The following is a 12,254-nucleotide window of genomic DNA, read 5'->3' as shown; positions in this document are numbered from 1 at the left end:
GAAATGCTGTAGATGGAGCGCATGTATGTTTTGAAGGTCGTGGCTTGAGTATATGATAGCTGGGTCCCCAAGGGACAGTCTGGTATTGTTTTTGTCGGGTACGCATGTTTCTAGTGCGTACTAATGGCCATAGGTTAACGTCAAGTGTCAACCCCTTTGCGCAACGTATTGTTATTCCTTTTTCAGTGTGGGAATACGTTGAAATCACGGAAATTTCTCTGTGTTTGCAAGATTAGTTCGATAATGAGTTCCTGAGTAGGGTTGCTGTGTTTAAATGGGCCAAAGCATTCAAGGATGGCCGCGAAACCTTCGAGAATGAGCCTCATGATCGTCGACCGCGAACCAGCATCGCACCAGACAATACTCGCCGCGTAGAACAACTCATTTTGGAGTACCGTAGGATGAATCATCGAGCCGCTCGTCGATCCAACGTACCATCAATGCTGCATAGTACTCTTACCACCTGCAAACACACGTGAAACCCACTTATCGCTCGAATCGGAGGAGCATTCCAGCGCATGAAGAGCGATTCTTCTCCAGGATAACGCGCACGCATACGACGCGTCTCACGCTCGATACAATAACGAAATTGGGGTGGGAGGTACTGGAATACCCTCTGGATTCATCACCCTGTAACTACCACATATTTGGACTACTGAAAAAAGGCCTATAAGGTCAAAGATTCATCACCGATAACGAGGTAGAATAGTTTGTGCGCACATGGCTGTCCGAGTTGCCCAAGGAATTCTTCGATACCGGCATCAAGAAGCTTCCGGAAAGGTGGACAAAATGCTTCACTAGTGAGAGGAACTACCTAGATAATCTGTGCATTTTCGTAAAATTTTTCGATAGTAAATAAACGTGTCAGAGCATTTGTCTCGATCATTTTGAACCACCCTCGTATATTGATAAATGTCACATCTTTCTGGTATTGTTTTTTTATTATTTTAGATGCAATTTTCTGGTAACTTGGATTTTGTTTATCTTTAAGTGAAAGGATCAAATTTTGCAGCGCTTATTTTGTAAACAGTTACATCTATTACAATCCACTCTCCACCCAAAGGTTTTTTGCTGGGGTGTTCCCCTAAACTCTTTTATCATAAGCATAATTGTACCCCGTTACTATAACCTCACAGAACACATTACAGAGGCATTTCAAAATAAACAAGCTACAGGTCTTGTTTTACTAGACGTCGCCAGAGCATTCGACAGAGTATGGCATGAAGGATTAATATATAAGATGAGATGTGCTGGATATTCGATCAAAATATGCAAGTTGATCCGCAATTATCTCAAAAATAGAAGATTTTACGTGAAAGTGGAAGGAGAATGCTCAACACAAAGAGATATAGAGGCTGGAGTACCCCAAGGGTCAGTACTTGGGCCACTTCTGTACAACATAAACATTCACGATATTCCGAAGAATCCAAGAACCATGCTAACGTTATCTGCCTGACTACACAGACATAGCAACTCGACACCGCAACCCAGAAGTAATAGAACGAGTTCTACAAGAAACGATTGACGAAATAAATGACTGGTGCATAAAGTGGAAAATCAAGCTCAATGGACAAAAGAGCCAAGCAATATTACTACAGAAGAGAAGACTGCGACCCACAACGAATCTAGAAGTTGACGGCGAAGAAATCGACTGGAAAAATGAAGCCAAATATTTAGGAATAATGCTTGAAAAAGGACTTATTTAGAAAAGACATAATATCAAACAAGCAAACGACAAAACGAAAGCAGCGATGAGTAGACCCTACCCTCTAATAGGAAGAAGAAGCCACATGTCGAAAGAGACAAAATTGAAGATAATCAAAGCCGTCGCGTCGCTAGGCCTCAACTGACCTATGGATCAGTCGCCTGGGGTTTCGCGGCAAAGAGCCATATCAAAAGAATTCAGGCCACTGAAATCAAGCTGCTACGATGTGCAATAGATGCACCTTGGTTTGTCAGGAATAGGCAGCTTTATAGGGACCTAAAATGGGAAACCATAACGGTATTCATGAACAGAAAAGCAGAGAAATTATTCGAAACAGCGAAGAACCATCCGAATCAAGAACTCAGGAGACTAGTGGACTACGACTCAGAGGAAAACAAAAGGATAATGCACCGAAGAAGACCAAGAGATCAATTAAGAAGAGATTAAAATGAGAACAGAAACTTATTGAAAAATCCAATAGGGTATTATCCATTAGAGGATAAACACATATATCCCAGCACAATAGTGTGCGAGAAGAAAACCGACTAAAAGATGAACGGTTTATAGGAAAATGCCCGGAACCAATATTCAAGAAGCAGTTAAGGGTTTTTAGTGGGTTTCGAGCTCGGGAGAGTGAGAATCCCCACACTTGTTCCCCCTCAGGAGAGGGTGGTTCATCTGATTTGCAGATTTTTCCCCTGCTACACAAAAAACAAATAACCTCTGCTAAAACTGTATCTCATACACATGCTACAATTATTGCTTGATGTTAAAATTGTAATACTCTTTTTCAAAAGAATACATACACAGAGTGATTCAAAACTCGAGACGAAAAATTAAGGGACGTAGGTATACAAACTGATATTCTTGATTAAACGTAAAAAAAAAGTTTTTTGCTGATGAGGCTTAGTTTTTGGACATTAAGGTTTTTGTATACGACCATTTCAAGTTCATGATTTACGGTAAGCTTAGGAATAAATTAGTTGAATGTCACCTGCTTACAGAACACTAATTGTTTTCAAATTTAGAAGTTGCTTTCTGTTAAACAGTTTTCTAACGAAGAACATGCAGATATTATTCTTGTGTACGGTTTCTGTGATGGCAACGTATTGAAAGTTTGTCGGTTACTTCTATTTCCTAATAGATGACATCTGTCTCGCCGGGTGTTTTCCGACACTTATCAAAGACTGCGGTAGTTTGGAATTGACATTTTTCGTACTGGTGCTGGAGGTGCTACGCGAAATAATTATTATGATGCTATGAGAGAAGAAGAAGTGATGGATTGTGTGCTCGATAATCCGTAAATTAGTAGTAGACGCATTGCTAGAAGATTTTCCTGTGGGTTTGGTATACCATCGTATTTGGTATCAGCATTTGGCAGCATTTGAAACAACAAGTATACGTAGTGGAAATTAATAATCACGAACAATTGATGGAACGAATTATTAATGCAGACAAATCCACACACAATAGGCAAAACATGCAATTACCTAGGATACGATATTCCCTTCTTTTGCGCTGCCAGGCATGTATCGATGGTAGTGATGGTATTTTTGAATATTTGATTTAATTATTTCTATATTTTTGTCAGCTATTAAAGTAAAGAATTGATTTTGAAGACCAATATCTCGGAAACAAAGCAAGATCCAAAAATGTTAATTTACATTTTTTATCAAGAATAGCAGCCTGTATACGTTCCTTAATTTTTCGCCTCGAGTTCTGAATCACCCGTATATTCTCTACACACATAACATTTTAAAATTCTAGAAAGGGGATACTTACCCCCTAAAATGAAGAATCCGCTGGCAATAAGTGTTTTATTGTCGCCGTTACACTGTCCTAGCAGAGCGAACAGGGACGCCAATGCCAGTAGAATTACTGCTGATCCAGTTAAAACGGTACATGACCTGAAAGTAAAATGAAACTATTACTTTCCATTCTGATCTGATGTCTCGCGTGACTTCCGAACTTTTACACGACAAACCGATTATGTTCTGGTAACCCAAGTTTTATCACGTTTGTCGTAAAAATACGAGTTTTTACTGGTTATAGTCGGGATGTGATAGGAAGACTGCGAAAAAGGCGTAATTAAAAGCTTTTTGTTGTTGGTTCATTCTGTGCACGATTCTGATGGAGCCAAGAAGGGACGATTTTTCAACGCAATCTCGTCTTACACGATATAGTCGAATAGAACTCCTGCTGCTCATTAAATTACGATCCAAGCGTTAAATGAACGAATTCTAAAATGAATAATGAGAGGCAGAATATAGAGGAAATGCTGTTCATTACCGGATTTCTTTGAGACGGTTAAGAAAAGAAGCTTTTTACTGATGTATAACAAACACCCGTGGTGCACTATGAGGTGGAATGTGAGAGTGTTCGTCAAAAGTTAAGCATATTGCATATTTGCGTATTTTTCGTATCATATTGATCTTTTTTTCAATCACTCATATTAGTCCAAGATCCCAGAGCGACCAGACATAACTAATTTTTACACAGATGATACTTTAGGATCTCAGTAGAGTCTCATGTGCTTTGAATACCTGCGAACTTGTGGAGCTTGCCTAGTGACACCTGGGCTTATCCCAGGTGTCAAACGTAACTAACAATAAGTGTTACTTAACTTATTTTCTCTCATGGCTGATTTTTATATATGTTTTAAAGAATATTATTCTGAAGTTATATTATAAGTAACAGACACTTTCCATGGGCCAAAACTCTTGCCAGACGCTTTGATGCTACACAAAAAATAAATGAACTTTCCTTATTTTCTACTCGATCTTATGATACAGGCATCCTAAACTCTTATTTTCCAAAAGAAGAATTGGATTAACCAAAATTTCGATTATCCGAAATAACTTTGGTCCACATTATTTCGGATAATCGAGACTGTATTGCGATTGCTGCAAAACCTGGCATCATCTACGAAAACATTAAAGAATTATTCTTTTAATAAGAGACATGCCTGTCCATTAACTATTTAAGAATTCGAAAGAAAATACTACCCCATTGTGTCTGAATTAACAAGGGACAATGGATGCCGTCAGTTTTTTGTGTATAAGTATGTGCTGTGCAAGAGTTGATACTCTTAGGTATGTGTTTGTGCCATGTGCGAGCAATGTATAGTATACAGTAAAGGGACTCCAAATAGATCGTGAAAGGGAACCGAGTTACCATAGTCTCACTCACTCTGAAACGCATACATAGTGTTCTCGCGCTCACGGCTAAATAATAAATAATTTTCATTTTTCATGTTTAGGGGATGTTTGGTCACTACTATTTGTCTGAATGATGAAATATAACTTTTTTTTTAGTTACTTCAATGACATATTTCAATATCAGACATGTGGAAATAAGTAAAAATCATTTATTTTTTGTGCAGCTTCAAGGCCTCTGGCAAGAGTTTTGGCCCATGGAAAGTGTCTGTCACTTATAATATAACTTCAGAATAATATTCTTTAAAACATATATAAAAATCAGCCATGTGAAAATATGTTAAGTTACACTTATTTTTAGTTACCTTTGCCACTTGGTATCTGCCCAGGTGTCACTAGGCAAGCTCCAAAAGTTCGCAGGTATTCAAAGCGCATGAGACTCTACTGTTGTCCTAAAGTTTCATCTGTGTGAAAATAAGTTATGTCTGGTCGCTCTGGGATCTTACTCTATATTTATAAGGAATATAGAAACGTATTTCAGTTTCATCACAAAGCAAGTTCTTGTCATGTTTTGTCCAGGCGCCAGATTTTCAAATGTGTTAGAAAACCATTCCTTGGGAAAAAGTGTCATTTCTTATAGAAATGTCAGATTATGTATTCTCGGACTATAACATAAAAACATATTCCTTCACAACTCAGAGAAACTGCCTCCAATGCAATTTACCATGGGATCATGTTCCTATATGATTTGAGAATCGGCCCTGTTAAACAACTATATCAACATCAACGAGCACAAAAATGTATTGAAATGGAGGGATATTATTTTGAACAATTTCTGAACTGAAATTTTTTCTATTCAATTTGTTTTTGAGTTCGAATATTTTCAATTCATATGCTGTTTTCTGTTCCATTCATCATCCAGTTTTTTGATTGAAGGTCTTCTCACATACAACCTTCTCCGACTGCATTCCTACTCCCTTGTTGATTCAAATATAATGGGGTATTATTTTATCTTGAATGCTTAAATAAAATGAACAGGCATGCCTCTCATTAGAAGAGTACATTCTTGTAGTTTTTTTATAGATAATGCCAGGTTCTGGAGCAATAGATTGCATTACTTAATTCTGTCAAAAAAAGCCTATCTTGTTTTTGTGAAGTAATTTCTTCCATTTGTTCATTTCATTTTGTGTAACAATAAATAATAATTTATTTCCAGATTATACATCATATGATTCTGAAATGTTTGTTGAATACAGCCACTCAATTCCATACACTTCAACTGCTGAGCTTAACCTTGTTAAGCAATCCTCTGTTGATAGCAGAAGTCCATCATCAGTCAATTCAATCGATTTCCACAGATATGTAAACTGGGGAATATGAATACTTGAAAGAAAAAATTAAAGCCAGAAAATGCACGAGACTGTTGAGAAATTGTATATAAAAGTGGAAGACGTTAGAAAATCAAGTAAAATTTGGATTTGTTGAGGTATATACCATATTCAATAGTGATCAACTTTGTGTCATGACCGTCTCACACTGATAAGGTTAAGAAGGACTGAAACAGTTTATACTAATTACATTTTCACTATAGTCTTCGATGAAAGTAATTGATAATCAACATTGCGCTTCTTTACAGTGAGAGCTCTTTATTCTGAAGAAGGTTTTGGTATTTTTCGAAAATGACTTTTTTTGCTTTTGGAGGTAACACTTATTATTAGTCAATGATTTCAAAAAAGTGTTATTATGTAAAATATCATAAACGTAACTACTTAGTCACATTTTCCATTAATCACTCAATTATTACGATTTTAAATATAATCGATATCCAGATTATTAGAAATTTCAGAACGTCTGAAAAAAATTGGGGAAAATATTCTGGGGAGGAGTGACTCTACATGGCTCGCCTTCAACATTCGCCGAACATAATGAGGCGTTATTATGTTCGGCGGGCAAATGCAGCCTCAAATGTGACAATTGTCATATCTGAGGGCAGCTAAAATCTAAACATTTCTTCAGAAGCATACGTAAAATTTTATGAAGAATAGAGATTTCTGCAGAAAATTCATCTTGTAATTTATTCTGAATTCTGATTATATTAGATGGCACTGCATACAGTGAGCTCTTGGAATTTCACGAGTTGATTTGAAACTTTCTTACAATTCAACGGAACACCCATAGGTTTGAGGAAGGCATCAATCAAATTTTCTTTTGTCATTCAGAAATGGCGCAGTATTAAACTGAAACTTGTGAAGAATATTTTTCTGAACAAGAGAATTGTTAGCTCATGCATGAATTGCCTGTGGAAGTAGTAAGTGACAAATTCTCCGCTTGTAATTTTGCCGATCAACAATTCAAAATTATGTAAGGAATCAGTCTAACGGAATAGAATATTCGCAATCGACAACGTTCAAGAAGTCGTGAAGTTCCGCTATGAAAATGTTTCCTGTAACTTCTTTCTAAAGGGAAATATTCGAACAATTCATATCTTTCCATCGACATGTTTGGAAGGCAAATTATAATATTGCATAATGCCAAGTGCCACTTGACCTGGAAAAGAATATCAACCCTCCAGATCCTCATTCTGGGAACTTTTAACGTGGAGACGATTTTCTTATCTCGCTTAATAATGCAAGGGGAAAAGTTCACCGACATAAATATCACTTGTTTCATGGAAACGACACGTTAAGGACTTCTATTCCGATAATAACTTTGTTCTTCTTTCTAGAATAATGCAGGGTGAGGACGATTTTTGTATCTCGGTGGAACAATAAGGAAAAAGTAGTTTGGGAAAATGTGCCACGTAGATAAAACTTAGAATATTCTAACGAAGAACCGTAAAGAAAATAACTCCACTGTGGAAATCTGACGAATATGGTTCGAGTGTCATTCTCGTCAACGTGTTGAGAATTTCACGATCCTAATTTCAAACCATCCACGTGTTCACTTATTTGTCGGATACAACATGAGCAAAAATGTGGGAGAATATGGAAATATCACTAACGGTGCTGTCATATTAGCGGAACGTGGGTAGTCGTGTAGATATAATATCATTATTATTCATTAAATGGAAGACGCCCGAATATTCATAGCAATAGGATATTTGCCGAACAGTGATTCAATCACAAAACTCAAATCTTTGCCGTTAGCATTTTTTCAAAAATGTCTTCACCTGATCGCAGTTTTCACTTTTTTCTAATACCGTCAAATGGGGTGAAGTGGATCAGAAATCGAGGTTTTTTAGGAATAAGATTCAAAGTATCAGTGCGAGCGGGCTGGCGTTTATAATATAGATTCTATGATCCTTTTGCTATCGATTGGCTTATTCACCGAAATTTTTGGCTGCACAGTTTTTGAAATTTTTTTGTTTGAAGTGCGATCCACTTCACCCCGTACTTTGAAAGAAAACTCTATTTTGAGTCCTACAGGTGCTGTGAAATCAGAACTATAACCATTGAAAAAATAAAAAAAATCTATATTCTTTCTTTGTATAACTGAACATATTTTGTGTCAAAACAAAATACAATAAATAACGAAAATAAATTTCTAACGAACATGAAAAGAGTCTTTTGAATGAAGGTACTGGTGCAGCTAGGAAAGAGGGCAACTCCCCCCCCCCAAAGATACCTGCAATTCAAATTTTTTTCTAGTACAAACATTGAACGATCGTTCGGTGTAAACCCCCGCCTCAACAAAATCTTCGCTGCGCCACTGAATGAAGGTATATGAATATACTCTATACTCTAGTCAGTCTTCATATGAAGATCTCTACCTATGTATATAGGTAGAGATTCAATTCTCTCTTCTTTGGCTTCCAGAGTAAAGATGTGCCGGCCAAGTGTAACTTGCTTCAGATGGTTTCTGCGAATTTTTTTTTGCCTTTTCACAAGAGCTATATCCTCTGCATGCGGATATACTAAAAGGGTATTTTTGCGACATGGGATTTTACGCAACATGGTCAAACATAACTAAATCATTGGTGATCCACTTCAACCCTCACTTTTGAGTGATGTAACAAATATTTTTTTCCTGAAGAACTGTGGTGGTACATTTGATTTCAAAATGGAGAATAACATTCCAACTAGTTTATACGTAACTTGCAAAAGTTTAGGTGAGAATAACTATCGTAGTTATTCCCAAATATAAAATTGAAGTTGAATAATTTAAAAACTGTTTATTCGAGAGAGTACGTAACTTTTTTTTTTGAGAAAACTAACCATCCAGAATTGTATCCAAGGCACGAGTTAGCAATCTTAGGAGGTAACAGTGGACACAGAGTTTTTTTCGCGGCAATGTAGGGTCTTGTCTATGAGTTACGCGATAAAATATGCGGAAAAACACGGTTGATCTACTTCACCCCGCTATATCCACTTCACCCCGTTTGACGGTACCTATACAGCAATGTTGTTTCAATAACGTGAAATATCAAAGATTATAGAGTAGAAAGATGCGAGCGCCATCTGCGTTTCAAATGTGTTACTAAGACTACACAGACTGGTTAAAAGTTAAAACCTAAATTTGAGAACCATTCGCAGAAACATATAAAAAAAACGACGAAATGAAAGTATTGCGAGCCATCAAGGGTGTCACTCTCATGGACCGAATAAGGAGTGATGACATAAGAGAGACATTGGAAGTGGAGGATTTGGTGAGATGGGTAAGGGCAAGAAGACGATTTTGGAGTGACCATATAGAACCGATGCCAGATGATAGATTGGCAAAGTGGTCTAAAAATCACAAGCCAAACACACGCAGACCCCTAGGCAGACCACCGAAAATGTGGTACGAGATCTGTAGCTCAGTATCACAGGAAGATCCCAAAAGAAGAAGAATTTCGGTCGGATGATCATATGGCGACTCTTCATTCGTGTTTCCTAGTACTTTGAGTAGGTTGAGCGTTTTTCGGCACTTTTTTTTGAGATAACTTATATGTTTTTTTCACGTCAATTTTGGGTCGAATATTAACCCTGAAAATTTCACATCTTCTAAACATTTTATTTTGTTATTTCTGATAAAAAGAATTGGATCAGGATGCAATTTTCTCAAACGGCAGAAATCTGCATCTAATAGGATTTTTCGAGATGACCATTGATTGTGTCTGTTCTTTAGAAATGATCGTATTAAATTTCTCGGCGGTGATTTTAATTTTATATAGTAAACGTTGTAGGTCGTCTTCATTTTGTGCTACGATGACGCCATCGTCAGCGTAAAATAATACCTTTAATGATCGGTGACCCTACCTGTATCCCAAGTTTACTCTCTTGACCTCTTCGAAGATTTGATCCATTATGATGTTGAATAGGGTTGGACTAAGACTGCCCCCTGTCGAATACCAGTTAAATTTCTTTGGAGAGTCCTTCCTTGGTTTTGATTCTGGTTCTAGTTCCGGTATAAAGTTTTTCAATAATTCTTTGGTACTTATAGTTTATGTTGTTCTTCTCCAGACTTCTTATTACAATATCCTATCAAATGCTTTGGTAAAGTCAACAAAACATATAAACATAAGTTTATTATACTCAATCGACTTTTCACCAACTGACTAACTATTAATATTGCTTTTACCGTTGATCTATTGGCCCTGAATCCTTGTTGTTCTTGGGATGTTGTTACCTTGTTCCTTATTCTATTTGCTATGATCTTAGTGAAGAGTTTAAGAGAGGAACAAAGCAAAGTTATATTTCTAAAATTATTCGGATCTCTTTTTTCCCTTTTTTTGTGAATACGTATGGATATACATTATTTCCATTCGTCTAGTATCGTGCCACAGGTTATGATCTTCTGGAATTGTAGTGTGAGTTCTTTTTGTACTTCCTCTATCGATTATTTCTGGTTCATCGTTGACATCGTTTCGCACTGTTTCAATAGTCGGTACATTGTCGTTGAGGGTATTAGATATACATATTTTCAAATTGGCTAATCCATGTCTCTTGTGGTATCTCATTTACCCATTCTTCCTCATTCACCTGTTACTTTATGTTTCGTAGCGTGTTCCATACCTTCCTCTGGCCACCGTATAGATCTCCCTCCATTTCGACTGAGAACCCTTCCCAGTATTCATTTTTCAGTTGTTTTATTCGTTTATTTCGTTATTGATTCTGTTTCTAACCATTTTGTAGTTTTGATATTCGTCTGGGTTTAGGTCGTTGATATATTTGATGAACGCTCCTTTCTTTTCCCTTGCCAGTTCCTTAACTCCATTGGTGGACCGTTGGTATTTACCGTTCTCATTCCTATGGCTTCATTTGCACTTTGCATCATATTCTATCTGATTTTCTTCCAAGCTTCTTCCAAGTCGTCGTTTTCTGATATATGGTTTTCCAAGATTTTTTCATTGAGTCTCTGTTCATATAATCCTCTAGTGCTGTCATTTTTTAGCGATTCTATGTTGAACTTATTGACGTAGATGGGTTGTTTTCTCTTTTTCCGTATGCTTGTAGTTCGGTACTTGCACAAAATAAGATTATGTTGTGTCCCTTCGTTTGCCGATGTCAATGCTCTTACATCAAGAATGTGTTGACGTTCTACTTTTCTGTTCGTAATTACCTAGTCGATAATCGATTCGTTACCCCTTGTATTATCAAATGTATATTTTTGTTGGTCCTTATGGTGAAAGCTTGTGTTGTTGATCCTGAGCTCGTTATATGAGCATAATTTCAGAAGCATGTTACCATTCTCATTTCTTGTTTCCTCATCAAAGCATTTCATCATTTCCTATACTTGAATTGAGGTCCCCCATTATAAATACTTTTTCATTGCTTGGTAGTCTATCCAGGGCATTTTGTAGATCGTCGAAAAACTGTTCTCTTTCCTCTCTTGGTTTTGTTATTTCTGACGCATACACACTTATCAGATGGGTCCTATCGTTTTCGAGTTTTACTGATACATACATTATATTCTGGTGTAAGTATTGCACGTCCTCAATGAAATGTTAAGTTTCTCATGTACTTCTATTCCTACTCCCGCCTGTGCTCTCATGTCCCTATCTACTCCGCTGTGAAACAGGATGTAGTTGACATGTCTCGTTCTGCCCTTGCCTCTCTTGTTAGTTTCCGATATCATGCAAATATCAATATCATTAGAAGCGATCTCCAGTAGTATTTCATGGTCTCTGTTGTTCCACGATGTAATGTTCCAACATGCCAATCTGAGTTTCTTCCAATTATTTTGCTTTAGGTATATCATGTATTTCCGGATAAGGAGTTTAAATCAAGATAATGCAGGAAAACGCTATCCTATAATGGCTAACTGTTATTGGAACTTCCAAAAGAAGTATCCGGACAAGAGGTTTAGTAGGAGAGTACCAGTTATGAACTTAATTGGATTAGTTCAGAGGGATACCATCGGCTGAAATGAATGTCAACCAATGTAACCATACCATTCCAATCGCAGCTTATCAT

General features: G+C 37.0%; 1 protein-coding gene across 1 annotated transcript in view; it reads right to left on the bottom strand.

Annotated features, from left to right (window-relative positions):
* LOC123306676 overlaps window positions 1-10,798 on the bottom strand; it is a 47,580-nt gene extending 36,782 nt beyond the window's left edge. Inside the window, exons 1-2 of the mRNA XM_044888784.1 lie at window positions 10,593-10,798; window positions 3,488-3,612 (exon numbers count right to left, since the gene is read on the bottom strand). Of these exons, the coding sequence (XP_044744719.1) occupies window positions 3,488-3,612; window positions 10,593-10,798 (331 nt within the window). The remainder of the gene's footprint in view (window positions 1-3,487; window positions 3,613-10,592) is intronic.
* Window positions 10,799-12,254: the final 1,456 nt, after the last annotated feature.

This window comes from Coccinella septempunctata, chromosome 1, assembly GCF_907165205.1.
Source record: "Coccinella septempunctata chromosome 1, icCocSept1.1, whole genome shotgun sequence".
Classification (NCBI taxonomy): domain Eukaryota; kingdom Metazoa; phylum Arthropoda; class Insecta; order Coleoptera; family Coccinellidae; genus Coccinella; species Coccinella septempunctata.
Note: the sequence above shows the minus strand (reverse complement) of the source record. Positions and strands in the feature narration are given on the sequence as shown.